The sequence below is a fragment of the Falco peregrinus genome, chromosome 7, assembly GCF_023634155.1.
Source record: "Falco peregrinus isolate bFalPer1 chromosome 7, bFalPer1.pri, whole genome shotgun sequence".
NCBI lineage: Eukaryota > Metazoa > Chordata > Aves > Falconiformes > Falconidae > Falco > Falco peregrinus.
In genome coordinates this window covers 84,861,171-84,877,958 of record NC_073727.1, presented here as the reverse complement: position 1 = coordinate 84,877,958, position 16,788 = coordinate 84,861,171, and the positions used below count along the sequence as shown (strand labels likewise).

The following is a 16,788-nucleotide window of genomic DNA, read 5'->3' as shown; positions in this document are numbered from 1 at the left end:
AAAACTTTACTGCGGTAACAGGATTGTGAAAAGAGTAAATGTATGAAATGTGCTGAGGATAGTGTTGGCTAATTCTTCAATACGTAATTACTAATAATACTAAGGATGTTATATTTTTGTAGGTGAGAAGTCTTATGAATTTAAAGTTATGGAAGAATCGTACAAACAGGAGATTACTCATTTAAAAAGAAGACTTCAGTGGTATGCAGAAAACCAAGACCTTCTAGATAAAGATGCAGCTCGTCTTAAAGATGCAAGAGAAGAAATTGAGAGACTAAAACTAGAGGTGATAATATCTAGCTTTATCTTTAGAAGTCGGAACTTTAAAATTATTTCTTAGTGATGAGTATAAGGTAATCCTGTTCATAATAATCCCATTTTTTTCAAGAAAAAACATGTAAATCTTCATAACCTTTGAATCAAATGTGGATTCTACAAAATTGATATTACTACTTATGCAGTGAGAGTTGCAAGTGCAGAATGCTTAAAACCTGGTTTTGCTTCTACTGAAATCTTGACGATGCTTCTGGAAACAAAAGTAATGTGTTTCCTTAAAACCTGAAAAGCTATTGACTAAGAAAAGGAAGTACATTGTCACATTAACAACTTGGAACAGCCCTCTTGTCATTCTCTTTTCCTTTTTACTCCATGGTATCATAGGCAACACTTATTTATTCTCTTAAGTACCGTTTCCAATACAAATTATCTGGTTGCTGTAGTAAGGAAGAAAAAGCCAAGACGCTCAAATTATAAAGCAAGCAAAACTAATATATGAACAGACTGGAAATAGTCCTGAGATTTGCACTGCCTACTTATCAGATTTGATTTAGGATTCATAGAAATAAAGAATTTTACCAATGATAAAATATAACTGATCTTGGAATTTTTTCACAGCATTTTATTAGAGAGCTCACAGATTAAAGGGGTGCTTCTGAACAGCAGCAAGGCAAGGAAGTCCCTTAAATGCCACCATATCCAACTTTGATCAACATACCATCGCTGTGAAAGAAAATATTTTTATTTGCGTTTTCTTTAGGATGGATTGGTGTTTAAAAACAATGATCAGATTAGTCAAACTATGCTGGCGTAAAAGCATTACTTATGCTAACATTGCCAATATGAGCAAGAAATCAAGATAGCAATACTTCCAACTATAAAAGGTGTAATAACCCTGTACAGTGATAATAGTGGCTGATAAAGGTAGGAAATTCAATTTTAGATTAAAACTTTGAGTCTTTGTGGCCAGGCTTTACGGGAGTGCAGGAGCGTTAGCTATACAGTTCCTTCCCCTGATCCTGGGAGTTAGCATTTATTTGGGCACAACACAACATTGCTTTTTGGCTGTTTCTGTTTCTCATCACAGAGCATAGCTTTGCAAATCACAGTCTATTTCCTTAACTCACCCTGAATTCATGTAACGTGCTGTAGGACTTTATATTACAGCTTATTAACCAAGCCTGTATACTGGAAGTATGGAGAAAGAGGCAGATTTACTGGTCTGAAGACAAGAATGTGCCAGAGCTGAAGTTCTCTTCTCAATTTCCATAGCTAGTTTCAGCTCCTTTGTTCTTAAGTGGCTTAAAGAAGCTGTAACTTAGTTTAAGAACCTGAAGAATCAGTTAGTACAGAAGTTACCATTACCAGTTTTTAAGTTGCAGAATAATTCCACTATATTGTGTGTGTTTGAAATATTTCTGTACTACAGGACAATATCTGTGAATATATGTTTCGATTTATTTTCTCATAAATTGGATAGGTTGAGAAGCTCAGAGCTGAAGCTGGAGATCAGTGTGTGCAACAGAAGAAACGTTTGCGAGACAGAGCAGCAGACACTAAAAGAATTCAGGATCTTGAGCGACAAGTATGCAATAATAGAACTGTGTTTCGTTTAACCTTTATTTCAGATAAGGTCTCTTAAAATACTTACCAGCCCTTTCATAAGGATAAAGCATTAATTGAAGCACTATGATAAAGTAACTTTTGCTATGGAATACTCTTAACACAAAAAGATGCAATTACTAACTTCCAAAGAGCTCTTCTGCTACTATGTTCTAACAAGCTATTTACTGATAGGCCTTTTAGAATCCCTTAACATTAAAATAGTGTTTAGAGTTGCTTGGAAAGAGGCAAGAGGGCAAAGGCACACACAAGCTTGCTGTTTTATCTTTTGAGGCTGTTTCTGTCTGTTTCAGTAATCCCTTAACGTTATGATCAGTTTCAACCAAGTTGATTCAAGGGTAGGGGTTTATGTTTTACTGGTTTCCTACAAGAATCATGAAAACTGGGGAGCAGAGACCTTGAAATCTGTTTCTACTGAGGAAAACTCAGATGGAAGTGGGCCTTTCTGAATTTTAGGAGATGGCAGCTGCATTTACTAGGGATGTGGGGCAAAAGGAATGAGCCTCTGCAGTATTCTGATGTGAAGAATATGTTATCCATAGATAAGAGAGGCTTGTTATTAGCCTTGCATGCAAGGTGTTAGTTTTATGTTATTGCAGACTCCAAAATAAAAGCCATATAGTCTGTTATTGGGAGAATAATTTCAATACTGTTATGAAATATCTCCCTACCAGTTGGAAAAGTAGAACGTGAATGTAAGTCCAGGAAAAAGGCAGATTAACAGCATTAAGAGGTGTACAGCTTAAGTGCTAAGAAAATAAATAAAAGGTCCATTTGATGTAAGACAGTCTGAAGACCAGAGCAATATTTTAAGATGATGTATAAGTCAATCAGTAATAAAAGTAAAAAGTTAAAAAAGAAATTCTTAACATACGCTTCTCTAGATTTCATTCTTTACCCAGCTTAAGCGGATTTTGCTAACATTTTGTCACTATTTCTGGTCGCTTTTCATTAGTACTTTATTCTTTTTGACTTCTGACTGAATTTTCTTTTTGATAGATCAGAGAAATGGAAGGAATTCTAAAAAGAAGGTATCCAAATTCTTTGCCTGCTTTGATTTATGCTGCTGCTGCTGCTGAGAAAACTACTGATCTTTCAGCTAAAACAAACACGGTTGATTTTTTGGAGAGAAGAATAAAAAAGTTAGAAACAGAACTTGAAGGTAAAGATGATGAAGCTAAAAAAAGTCTCCGTGCCATGGAACAACAATTTCAAAAAATAAAGGTAAAAGTTGGCGGCTTGTTGAGTAGTCTTCTCTGCAAGTAACAGCCACAAGGTTGCTGAGGTCTAACACAGAGTAGTGGTGAAAACTAATGGCAAAGACCGCATTCAAGGGAACAAAATACTCAAAGAATTTATAACCAAAACTTCAATAGCTTCAGGACCCAAGATAAAAAGAGGATTAAAATTGTTACAGTATTGAAACTGGGAGGGCAAATTCTTGAGGCATAATAATTTAATTCTTACAACTAAGATAAGTGGGTTTCATTCTGTGGGTCAGAGGCTACTCTAAGGCTACTTACCTGATTCCTTGCTGTACCCAAGGCTGTGGCTGCAAAGGTCTGCTGACTTAGCGTTTCTGCAGAGAATGTCTGGGAACACTAAACATTCTATCCCAAAATTACGTGATAGCGAGTGTGAAGACTTTTGTTAGGAAGCACGGAAGTCTGGCATTTTATTTCAAGGAAGAGGTGAACTGCACAAGTGCTTTATGATCAGGAAAGGAAAGCTTTGGCCAGTTGTTCCTCCTTTTCTCCATGTGAATAACTCACCGTGCTTTCCTCAGAGGCTACCCAGGCTATTAAGAAGAGTTAGGTTTTCCGTAGCTTATTAGGAAGAAAGAATCTGTGTCTCTGAATTCATACTTATATAATAAGATCTACCCTGTAAAAGAATTTGTTTAAAAATGTGAAGTACAGTTTTGAGCATGTGACATTAATGTTTGAAAACTTACACATGACAAATACATAATGACAGATTTTTAAAAAATTAAATACTGCTTGCTATACTTAAATAAGATGTTACTTTGTCTGAGTTGGTAACACCTGAAGAGAACTCAATTATATAAAAGTGAAAGTTTCTTGTCAATTTAATTTTCTTTCCTATAGTTACTGTATTTATTGTGAGTGGAGGATTAATTTGTAGTAAATGTTTTGAGTAATTCTGTTTTGCATCAGGCTTAAGTTTGCTTCACGTATTTTATTTTTTTTTTACTTGTTAATTTCAGAACTGATTGTCGGTAATACTGATGCATATCCTGTCTTGTGAAATCTTGCTTCAGATGTGCAGTAACTTTAAATAATAATAGAAAGAGCTAATAATAAAAGTACACTTGAGGAAACTGCTTTTTCTTCCCCTCCTCCCACTCCTCTCCCTTAGATACAATATGAGCAAAGACTTGTAGAGCTTGAGCAACTACTTGCCTACAAATTTATGAGTGAATCACCAAAACTGAATGGTGATAAAGCCAGTTCTACAGAACTTGAACAGGAGCTTCTGAATCTAAAGACGACCCATCAGATCACCGTTAAAAACCTCCAGGCAGAAATTGAAAACCTTAAAAGTCAAAATTCCCAATTACAACTCAGAAGTAAGAAGGATTGTAAAGACTTAGAGTCTACCGGCTCACAAATGAAACAAGGTAACACAAAAGACAGACTGCTAAAACTAAATGAAGAACTGGTCGCCAAAAATAGAGAAATAGAAGACCTTACAAAAACTGTGGAGACTCTTCAAAAAGAAAGGATGGTGATGTTGTCGGATAATAATTTAAGAAATAAAACCAATAATAAGGGAAACTCTGCAGACATCTTGAAAAAGAATACCTCAGTAACAGATAAAAGGATTTCCAGCAACAGTGAACCCTTCCTAAGCATTTTCAACGATGACAAAATATACCAACCACACACCTTTTCTGATCCTAATCTCTCAGAAGTTCTGCAAGAAAATGCACAGCTGAAAGAGGAGCTAGAAAGATTATCACTAGAAATGAACCAGCAGAGGGTGAAGTCTCAGGCAACACTGGCTTATTCTGAAAATAACATACGAAGGTAAATTCTCAATGTGTTCCTCTAAAAACCTTGTTAAAATGTTGGCTGATACAGGATTGAAGTGACATATTAACATGTCGCCCATGTATGAAGCTAGGTTATACTTGGCCAATGCCCTCCAGAAATTTTTATTGTATAGCGTTAATATTTGGTACACATAAACTGGGGTATGCATTCAGTGGGATTTACTTGACCAACCGTAGAAACTTTACACTTCGCCTCATTTCCCTTAGATCCCTTCACAGTCAAAGTAGAGGAAACTGGCATATTTGATTGCAACACATCCTGTTCTAAAATAGGTACCTGAAACAGGACAGCTGCGTTCTGATTTAAAAGCACCTATTTTCGCTCCTTATTTTTCATAAGAGGAGCCAAAAAAAGATTGTGTGAGTTTTCTGTATTCTAGCTGCCTCTAATTAAATGAGGCAAATAGCCAACATTGTAAGCTTCCCACCCTGATGTCCCTCCAGAGCAGCAGAAGTAATGGTGGTGCTATCTTGCAATATATGAAATTTCAAAGGTGTGCCACCTTTAGCACTTCCGATATGTTATGTGTTCAAGTGAGAAAATTTGCCACGTTTTTGAACTGTAACTGCTTTACTAAATCTTTTTTTTTCCTTCACTCTGTTCAGGATACAGGAAGACACAGCAGAATACATTGCATCTCTGAAAGCTTCCCATCAGAGGGAACTGGAGAAGATGATTTGCCAGCATGCAAAGGAGCATTCTACTTCTAAAGTAGCTGAACTAAACAGCAGAATTTCAACACAAGAGGTAAGATACAGTAGATACACTCATTACGTATAGATAATCTATTAAAGTTTTTTCTTTCTATATTACTATAAACTTTAGCTTTCTTTGAAATAGAATGTTGTTTTAAAAAAGGGCCTGTGATACAGTATTCACAGAATCACAGAATGGCTGAGTTTGGAATGGACCTGTGGAAGTCATCCTGTCCAACTCTCCTGCTTAAGCAGGGTCATCTAGAGCCAGGTGCTCAGGACCAGGTCCAGATGGCTTTTGAGTATCTCCAAGAAGGGAGATTGCACAGTCTTTCTGGGCTTAGAAATCCAAACAAGCGCTTGGTCACCCTCACAGTGAAGAAGTTTTCTCTGTGGTCAGGCAGAACCTCCTGTATTTCAGTTTGCACCCTTTGCTGTTTCTTCCGTTGCTGGATACCAACTGGAAAGAGCCTGGCTCTGTTGGCTTTGAACCTTTTTCAGGTATTTGTGAACACTGATGAAAACCCCCAGAGCCGCCTTTTTCTCCAGGCTAAACAGTCCCAGTGCTCTCAGCCTTTCCTCATATGAGAGGTGCTCCAGTTCCCTTCATTGTCTCAGTGACCCTTTACAGACTCTCCAGTAGCTCCATGCACAGTACTCCAGGTGTGGCCTCACCAGAGCCGAGTAGAGGGGAAGGAACACCTTTGTCCACCAGCTAGCAGCATTCATGCAGCCCAGGATACCATTAGCCTTTTGTTCGAATGGGTGGCCAGCAGGACACCCAGGTCCTCTTCTGCAAAGCTGCTTTCTAGCTGGGTGGCCCCAGCATATACTGGTGTCTGAGGTTGTTCCTCTCCAGGAGCGGGAGTTTGCACTTCCCTTTTGTTGAAGTTCATGAGGTTCCTGTCAGCCCATTTCTCCAGTCTGTCGAGGAGCCTCTGGATGGCAGCACAGTGCTTTGGTGTATTCAGCTTCCTTCATTTTTACGTGGTCAGCAAACGTGCTGAGGGTACGCTTTGCCCCATCATCCAGATCATTAATGCGGATGTTGAACAGGATTGGACGCAGAGTTGACAGTTCTACACATCGCATCCCCTGAGTTACTGGCCTCCAGCTAGACGTCATCATGCGCATTGCCACCCGCTGGCCCAGCCATTTCAGTCGGTTTGCGATCCAGCTCGCTGTCGCTTACCCAGCTCGTACTTCACCAGCTCCTCTGCAAGGGTCTTACAGGACACGGTGTTGAAAGCCTGACTGCTGAAGTCCAGCTACGCAATGCCCACTGCTCTGCCCTCATCGGCCAGGCCAGTTGTGTCATCGCAGAGGGTGGTCAGGTTGGTCACGCGTGACTTCTTCCCCTTTAAGAATCCATGCTTACTGCTCCTGATCACCACCTTGTCCTTCGTGGGCCTGCTAGGTTTGCAGGGTTAGTTGCTCCATCACCTTCCCAGGGACTGAAGCAAGGCTGACTACCCTGTAGTTCCCTGTGTCCTCCTTCTTGCCCGTTTTCACAGTTGCTGGCAGCACACATCGTTGCATCCCGTCATGGCCGTGGGCTTGCCTATGTGCAGTTTGCATAAATATTCCCTGACCAGGTCCTCTTCCCCTAAGAGTGTATCTTTCTCATTCCAGACTTGCCCCTTAGTCCCTGGGGCGCTGGATTCCCAAAGGCCAGTCTTGCTGGTAAAGACGAGTGAAGGCGGCGTTCAGTACCTCAGCCTTTCCCATGGTCTGGGTCACCAGGGCCCCTGCCCCATTCATCAGCAGGCCCACATTTTCCCTAGTCTCCTGTTTGCCACCTGGGTACTTAGAGATGCCCTTCTTGTTGCCTTTGCCAGTCTGGCCAGGTTCAGTTCTAGGTGGGGCTGGGCTCTCCTCACCACATCTCCGCATGCTCAGTGTCTCTGTATTCCTCCCAGGTGACCTGTCCTTGTTCCCACGCTCTGTATGCTCCTTTTTTGTGTTTGAGTTTTGCCAGGAGTTACTTGTTTGTCCACGCAGGCCTCCTGGTGGTTTTGCCTGACTTTCTGCTTGTTGGGGTGGACGTCCCCTGAGCTTGGAGGAGGTGATCCTTGAATGTCAACCAGCCTTTTTTGGGCCCCTCTTCCCCCCAGATCCCCATCCCATGGGACTCTTTCCAGCAGGTCTTTGAAGAGGCCGAAGTCAGCTCTCCTGCAGTCTGTGATCGTGCTTTTTGGCCTGCTTCCTCCTCTCAGGACCCTGAAGTCCACCATCTCATGGTCACTGCAGCCAAGGTTGTCTTTGATGTTCACATCCCCCACAAAACCCTTCTGTGCTTGTGCGTTCAAGGCCCAGCAGAGTACCCCTCCTCACTGGCTCCTCTCTCGCTTGGGTCAGGAAGCTGTCACGCTTATGCCGTCCTCTGTCGTTCCTTCAGGAGGTATCAGGGTGGTTGAAGACCCCATGAGGACCTGGGCCTGTAATTATATTCGTGCATGAAAATTTTGGGACAAGTTTTACACGCATCGTATGACGGTAGAAAGAGCTGTTGCATTCAGATTATTTCAGAACTTTTTTTAACTGAGGAAAGTAAACTTAAGATTGAGACTTGTTTTCATACACTATATATGTACGGGTGTGCTCTTTAACAGTCCACACAGAGGGTCGTTAAACAGTGTGCATGCATACATGTTAGAGGTATTGCTAATACATGCATCGCTTATACCTCTGGTACGACAATACTGATTGTGCTTTTGGTGTCTTTTTCCTTTTTGCACAGGTTTTCACATGTTGTCATGGGTATTTATGTTCATGACAAACTATTTTTAATCTTTTTGTAGATACTAATAAAACATCTCCAAGAACAAATCGGCGAACAGCAGAGACATCAGGAAGCCCTTTTAGTTTCACAGATGCGAGAGGAACTCCTACAAAAAGAGGTACATTTGAATTTGGATTGGGTGTACCTTGCTGTAACAAAAGACTTGTCGCTTTCATCCTTGTAGAGCCTCAAATAATTAGTAAAATAAGTCTTAGAAACAGTATCTTGGTTGCTTCTACATCAGTTATGTTTGGGAATGCAATATATTTTTCTAATGCAAACAAGAGAACAAAACAGAACAGAAGGTGGAACTTTGACCTCTGATTTTTTTTTTATTATTTTTATTTTTAATTAGTTAGACATGTCTGACATCTGTATGAAGACTGATCAGCAGGTTAATCCAAGCATTCATAGCCTCTGAGAGTTGTGATGGGTAGTAAATAGACCGCAGGACTTCATTAAGAGGATATTTCATTATTGCTTTCAAATTCTTTGTTCAGATAAAGCCTTCCTTGTTTCATCGTTAATTGCCATGAAAGTGACTTAGGCAATTATATTCTTGGTTTTCTCCTTCAACATCTATGAAACTTAAGGTCTTCCTAAGAAGAGGTTAGTTGTAATAGCTCTTCTGAAATTCACTGGTATTTGAGAGAGGTATTTAGGTTTTCCCTAATCTTCTATTAATAGCATATAATCTAAAAATTATACTTGTGTTTTCATTTTTGTCTTAATATTGTGTAAAATTGCTGTCTGTGTTTTAGCTCAAGCTTTTTGAACCTATCGGCTATACTTCTGTTCTTCAAGTGCTGCCAATTTTTATTTATTTTTTTTTTATCACCTCCTGTTCAGGCAGAGGATATAGCTTCTCTTAGCATTGTGCCTACAATTAATTCGCTATCTCCTTGATGTATGAAAATGGCTAATTTTAACTTCATTTTAATAATACACTAATTAATGTGCAAGAGTTATTAAAAAGAATTCTCCTATTCAGTAGGGGACTGAGAACTCTAGACACTTAATCTTGTTTGCTGCCCTTATTTAGAAGAAATGAGAGAAGCATCAGTATGTGTTTAGTACGTACTTAATTAATCTTAATCTCACTAAACTCGTTCAGTATTTATCTTACCCATGCAAAATTCCATGTCTGTTGTTAAATATTTATGGCAAAGTGAGGGTTTGTAAGGAGAGAAAAAAAATCTATTAAACAAGCTCTTTATTTGCAGAATAAAGGCTGAGGCTTTGGGTTCATATTATGATAGCTGCTGCTTTTCCATACAAAGCTTGTTTTGCTCCAGTGAGCCCAGTATATACAATAGTTTCTCCTGGGAAAACAGGGCAAGAGTACAATGAGACAAATGTTATTAGTTTGTTTCTTCTGTGACTGCTTTGCAGATTATTAATGACAGTGATGGTAAAGAGAATGATCATCCTATCTGATCCATACATTACAGGCTGAGTTCAAGGTGCTGGCGTTTCAGAAAATGTAATGGAGTGCCTTTGTTACAGAAATCATTGCAGAACTGTAGAGAGAAATGTCAAAGTAAAGCCTTGCTTTTCCCCTCTAGCACGATTGCTGTGCTGCTTATAAAATACATTTTAAGCATGAAGTGGTTAAATAAGTTGAGCTGAAAAAAAGAAGGTAACTAAACCTGCAAACAGAATTAGTCACGGTAGGGAAAAGCACTACTATTTGTAATAGGACTGAGTTCTCTGTCTAAAATGGTGGTACCTCAAAAAAGACAAACATTTTTTCTGAGGCTTTCTGGAAGATTGTTACTAGAATACTGACTTCGGGAATGCTGTTCATGGATGTTTTCCATTAACTATACACTTCTTTGCATAACAACTTGCATGTAGCACACAGCTTTGTATTTAACACGGTTCTGTTGCTGGCAAAATATATGGAACCTATTTTCTCCTGGGGCTTTTTTCCCCTCGTAACATCTTTCCTGCATGAATTTTTCTTGTATTTAATTATGTACTTGAGATCACACATCAGCAGCACTTCCCGTCAGTGGGGCAACTTAGCAGCCACACAGCAGACACGACATTTCACAGACCTTACGAAACAAGAACTTCTGAAGCTTGTCTGACAAATGTGGCTGAAACTGCCCCGCAGGTTCAAAGCTGCTGGAGTAATGCACAGGCAAAAATGTAGTAACATAGGCCTTGCTATTTTAGAAAACCACGTTAAAAAATGGGAATAGTAAGCCGTCTGGGAGTCACTTCCCAGGAAGAGTTGACATCTTACGAAGACCCAATGCTTCCAGCTACCTGAATCGGCAGCAGAGAGCCAAGGATGGCTGCGTGCTTCAACAGGGTTAGAAGTTCTCAAATATACTGGGTACGGGAAGCTAAGGGTTATAAAAAAGGATAAACATCTCAAAGCTTTCACTTTCGTTTACTTATACACATTAAGGAAGTGACCAAAGATGACTTAGGATGTTAAATGAAGAATTACCGAGTTACTTAAAATAGGCAAAGAATGAGAATAAAACAGCAGGGCTTTATAAGAAAGCTTACCTGAATTTATTGAGGATCAGGAAATCAGTTGTAAGTCACTGGTAGAGTTGGTTTGATCTGGCAGTTGTTAGACCAAGTGGGGTTTGTAATCATGTCTGACAGCAGCATGCCTTTTCTTAATTTATTCCTTAGAAATACACTGGTACATTTTAGATTCAGTCTTTATCCAGGGTGTGAGAAGGGATTGTGTAAGAACATCTAGTCATAATACTCTCAATTAATTTTTTCGTATGTTTAGAACGTAAAAATTGACTGTGAATAAGCACTTCATAATTCATTATGAACAGGATTGGATTTATCACATAGGAGTAGATTTTCGTATCCTCAGGCCACTTATGAATGAAAGATCATAATCAAAATCCCTGAGCCCCTATTTAAGCTTTCTCTTTTTATTTTTTTTAAAGATTTCTCTTTTATGTCTTCCTTTATGCAGCTTTTGAATGGAACGATTAAACAATGCAAATATACTTTGAAAGGAATCTGTTTTATACACTGCTTAACACAATGGTAACAATTTTCATCGATTCTCTCAAACTGTAGGTGACAAAATTGTTGGAAGAGCTGAGAGAAGCTAAGGAGAACCAGAGTCCTGAAATGAAACATTTTTTGTGCCTGGAAAAGAAAATCAAGCATATAGAGACCAGACATGCAGAAAGAGAGCAAGAAATTCAAAAGGTACACCAGAGTCTCTCTGCATTTACTTCTCAAGAGCAGTTTATCGGTTTAACTGTAATTTTACAGTATTTGCACAGGCCGGTTTAGCTCATGCTGCAGGGGGGCAAGTACTTTGTGATAGAGCCGTGGGTTTGTCTTCGGTGCCTGCTGATACAAGTGAATGTAAATGCATCCTAGTCAGCGCGGCCTTGCTGTGGCAATTAAGATTACTTGTGCATGACTGGCGTACCAGGTGCGTAACTTCCTCGCAACCTGATCTAAAGAGGCTTTGCTTTTGCAGAGGGTTGGACCGCATGACCTCTGGAAGTCCCTTATACCATTAAGTTATTTCATATTTCAATTACGCAGTAGAAACTAGCTGTTGAAAAAATGTTGTAATATGTGAGAGTTTGTAATGCAGAGTTTGTGAAGCTTGATATACTACGCCCCAACTAAACTGTAATTTTATTTTCTAGTCCTAGAAATTCCATTCAGAAAAACTGCATTAAAAGTGTAGAAACATCCTGTAGCAGTCTACCACATACTGGTTTTAATACCCCAAACAATAAGAACAAAAAAAAGGCTTTATCCTCCACAGACTAAAAATCTGGATTTCGAAGGTTGGATCTTTGTGATACAGGTTCTTGGATCTGACGTTTGTATCCCTTGAATAGGAGAAACAATTTTGCATTGATCCTCCCCCCATCTTATGTCATGGCCTCCATCCTGATTTTTCATTTACTGGGGAGGCTGCTATCATCTGGAAAGTTTTCTAGTTCATATAGATATTTTTTTTCCTTAAAACTTCTATCACTTAAATATATGACTGTCTTTTGTTAGTGTTTTAACTTTGACTTCATATATTTAAGTAAAACCTAAGAAGGGCAGTTGGACTAGAAGATCATCAGCCTGTAGAAGTTCTTAGTTTGTGGAGTGAGTTCTACAGGTCTGAAGCCAGATCTCAAGGAATACACTTTTTACGTACAGAATTGTTTACGGTAGAAGGTTTTATTCTCATGTATTTCTACATCAAGCATTTTAATTTTCTTTCCAAAGAGCTGTGCATAAATCACTGGATTAAGAACAAACCCAGCTGCCCCTGATGATGTGACTTTGTTCACATTCTGTCCTGTTGAAGGCAGCTGTAATAGTTATTTTTTTATACTATTCATTTGCTTCTGTATGTGAGAATTTCTTTACAATTTCTGCAAAGTGCTTGCTGCTGCCTAGTCTGTGATCTATCTCCACTAATCCATTACCTGACACAGTATTTACTAAGATGTTTTGTAATGTATATTTAAAAAAAAATAGAAGTAATAATATACCCAATAATTACTACTAAGTGATTTCATCTTTCCTGGGGCTACTAGCCTTGTTACGTATTAAGCTTTGGGTTTTGTTTGTCCTAGTTTTGTACCTTTAATGATCTGCAGTGGGGCACCAGACAGTTCCCCAAACGAATGATAATGAAATGAACAACGTAGAAAAACTAATTGCTGAACAAGGAAATAGCACATTATCCTTCGTATCAAACCACAAATATAATAATTATGGCCTCTAAGCAATAGAGATTTTTCTTAAAAGAATCTCTTACAATTAATAGTGTTGTGGAGATTTTGATACCTTGTGATGCTTTTTATTTTGGGTAATTTAATAGGATTAAGCCATGGATTCATGTCAAAATGAATTCAAACTTCTATCTGCAGCAGCTTCAGATCTTTGTGACTAAAAGTTATTTTCCAGTAATTCATAGAACTTGTGGTTTTTAAAAAAGTACAGCAGTAGCCCAAAACATGTCATTTAGATTTGGTTTGTTTCTCTTGCAGAGCATTCTTTTGAATTGCCGTTTAAATGTGTTAATTAAAAGGTTCATTTTGATTACAGATGGGTTTATGTTATGCTCAGCTTTGTCTTAAGTATTCAAGCTTTTAAATCGCTGCTTTGGAGAGGACAAGTTAAATTCTCCTGAGGATCATTAGTCAATAACGGATCCTACCCTTCTGTCGTTAATGCAACTATTTAAAGGAATAAATAAACGATTTCTTGTAATATTCAGAACAAATTGTAAGTACTTAACATGAGCACTGGGCTTTCAGGCCAAGCAGCAAATACAACGAAGTGGCATATTTTGGCGAAGCGGGGGTGGTGGCCGAGTATTGGATTAGGAAGTTACAGCACCGACTTGCTTGTACTTTGCAGGCGGCCCGACTAACGCACCATATTACTGAAGCAAGGCAAAGCCAGGAGGTGGAGAAGTGGCGAAGACTGGCACAGCGGAAGAATCAAGAACTGGAGAAATTTCGAGTGGAATTGGATTCAATATTAGATGTTTTACGTGAACTGCAGAAACAAGGAGTTGTTATTCCTGCACCTAATTCCAGTGCATTCAGCATGACAGACAGCTGTTGGAAGACATGATTAGATAGGAGTTGATTAAAGCAGAAATTTGAATATTCAAAGTTATGTATAGAAAATATTACTGAAAATCGTTAGTGTAACACTTGTAAGTTGAAGTACATTCTGATCTTATCTGGAATCTTGCCTGTCCAAAGGTAGATTTGCATTTAGCAACACCCCAGTCATAGTGTGGTTTACATTTTGTTAGTAATAAAGTTACATGCAATTTTTAAAAAATATTAGGAATATTGAGGTTATTCCATAAATTCAGTTACCATTGAAAAGCTCCATGATGCATTTTCAGATACTGTAGAATATGCCTGAATATTTTTAACTTGTCGTTCTAACTTGTCTTACAATTACTCCTTTGTGAACAATTTGAGTAATATGCTGCTTGGCTTGTATTTTTAAGTGTATAGAGTTACTATTTTTCATTTGACAGGGCATGAAAATCTTCTTTTTCCAACACTTTGCTGCTCTTCCTCCAATTCATAAAACATTTCTTCCCTTATTTTTTAAGACCCCATTTGACTCAGAGTGAGTGGAGAGCTGGAGCAGAGCAGGCATTCTCTGGTGACGCTCACATTCAAACTATTCATTGCTTGCTTTTCAGATACTTCCAACTGTGCTGGTAAGAATGATGGCAGAGTGGTCTAGCTGAATTGTTACGGGGCAGATAAAAAAAAAAAAAGTCTGTAAAATACAGTGTGAAGTAATTAAACAGTAATTAAGTAATTAAGTGCAAGAATTTTGTTTTGGTTTGTGTGTACACACACACGAATATAAAGTGAGAGAGCATGTGTACACATATAGATATAAAAAAAAATGGTCACCTGGCCAATTAAAGTAGTAATCTCGGTTGTTTCACATTTGGATATTTTCAGTATGGGTATTTTGTCCCTCAATAATGAAGTATTAGTCTGTATTCATAAAACGTGTAAATATAGTAATGCTTTGTATATAAAATAGCAGCTATGTGTAAATATGCTCTATTTTCTTGACTTGGGACTGGTTTGCAAATGAAGAGGATAAAATCAAATAATTTCAACTTACCATTTATTTCCTGAACAATTTGCTACACGGGTAATGCTGTATTATAGTGTGTGACCTGAAGTGCCTTTTTTTGAAATTGCAGCCCCCGTTCTGTTCCCAGAGAGGCCGGGTCCTGGCTGGTCGGTGTGCTAGGGCACTGCCTAGGGGAAGCAGTTCTGGTTGCTGGCAGCTCACGCTCTCAAATGTATAATGCTCGGGTCAGCAGGAGGCAGGTGCCTTAGTGTTCATGCAGTTCATTCAGACACCTTTTAAAATTCTTATATTCAGTTCTCAGCAAATGCTGGTATCTTGCATAGTTTGAATTAAATTGCAATTAAATTCTCTCTCTGAGTCTCTTTTACTGAGCAGGGACACTGTTACTGTAAGCTGTAGTACGGTTTATACGGTGTTCCCACATGTATTTGTGTATTCCTACAAACACTGAAGTATAATCTTTATAGTTTGTAGGTATTTTCTGTGAAGTGGGCATTCTACACAGTAAAGAGACTGTCTCTGGTCTTGAATGGCTGTAGTAATGGTGTTCGCTTTGGAGAACCAAGGTCCAAGTTTTAACTTCTCTGCTAAGGTTGTTCGTTTTTGACTCTCCAGCAACATTAACAGTACAGAAGGGGGAAAACGCCCTAAATGGCCCAGAGGCCGACACAACAGGTCACTAGCTTTTACTGTATTCCACTGAGGATTGGAGTGGGGACTTTCAGAGAGTTAACAACTATGTATGCCTCTTGTATGGTTTTCTTCTTGTGCCATACTATTTCATCACACATTTCCAGGAGAAACTACAATGGGATGAATTAAAAGAATGAATCTTAAATCCAATTTCTTTGAATCACTAGCTTAAGTTTAGCTGGAATTCATTTGTTTACAGCAAAGCAGCTGGAGCATAATAATTTGAATTTGCCAGCTTTGAAGCTTTTAGGAAATCAACTGAGCAGCTGGCTGGGTGACTCAGTGACCTGGACTAGAGAGAAGACATTTTGGTCAAGAGAGGAAAACAGGGTGTGCAGAAGAGTGTCAGAGCTCATCGTGACACTTGTGGCAGAGACATAACATGAACTAGGGCACACTGCTTCTCCAAAATACATGTCAAAATTCTTCATGTAACAAATTAAATGTTATAATGGATAAAGATTTTAAAGTCTGACACTATCCGGTATGTAAGCTATTCTGAAAAAAAACCCAACCCAGATCTGTATGCTAGCACTAGGTGTGCAAATCCAGCTCTGCAGGGAAGGGGGGCCATGCATCAAGGGCTACCCTGACTCATTTGAACAGAAAGTCCGCCAGTAACTTCGTATCATGATGTTTAGCCATACAAAAGGCTACCTACGTACCTCTTGACCAAAAATGAGCAAGCAGGGGCCTCCAGCTCTTGCTCTTGTTGGAGAACCCGCGGTAAAAGGCTCTGGGTCAGTGCTGTCCTTGCTACCTGTCAGTACCTGAGGCTACTGTGTAAGTTCAGTCCCGTTCTCCAGTATCTCGAGCTGACTTGTCATCTTTCACCGCCAGCAGGATAAGGCGGAGTAGAAGGGGAAAAAGCACACTTGAATTCCTCCTTTGCTAAGGCTCATGGAGGGGTTTGTGGGTTCTTTTTATCACGGAGCGGCAAAAGGAGTCATTACTATAGTACTCGAAACCTACAGCTCAGGTGCATACAAACTCAACTGCATGACAAAACCACATCATTTACTTCACCTTTTAGCCTCGGACT

At 39.1% G+C, this 16,788-nt stretch overlaps 1 protein-coding gene across 7 annotated transcripts in view; it reads left to right on the top strand.

The window, feature by feature from the left end:
• Positions 1-14,538, top strand: part of CEP162 (centrosomal protein 162) — a 47,069-nt gene extending 32,531 nt beyond the window's left edge. For all 7 annotated transcript variants that reach the window (XM_055809886.1, XM_055809885.1, XM_055809884.1 and 4 more), the window contains 8 exons: positions 123-286; positions 1,757-1,861; positions 2,899-3,123; positions 4,279-4,949; positions 5,582-5,723; positions 8,473-8,571; positions 11,517-11,651; positions 13,830-14,538. In XM_055809886.1, coding sequence (XP_055665861.1) covers positions 123-286; positions 1,757-1,861; positions 2,899-3,123; positions 4,279-4,949; positions 5,582-5,723; positions 8,473-8,571; positions 11,517-11,651; positions 13,830-14,048 — 1,760 coding nt within the window. In that variant the 3' untranslated portion in view covers positions 14,049-14,538. The remainder of the gene's footprint in view (positions 1-122; positions 287-1,756; positions 1,862-2,898; positions 3,124-4,278; positions 4,950-5,581; positions 5,724-8,472; positions 8,572-11,516; positions 11,652-13,829) is intronic.
• The last annotated feature ends 2,250 nt before the right edge of the window (positions 14,539-16,788 follow it).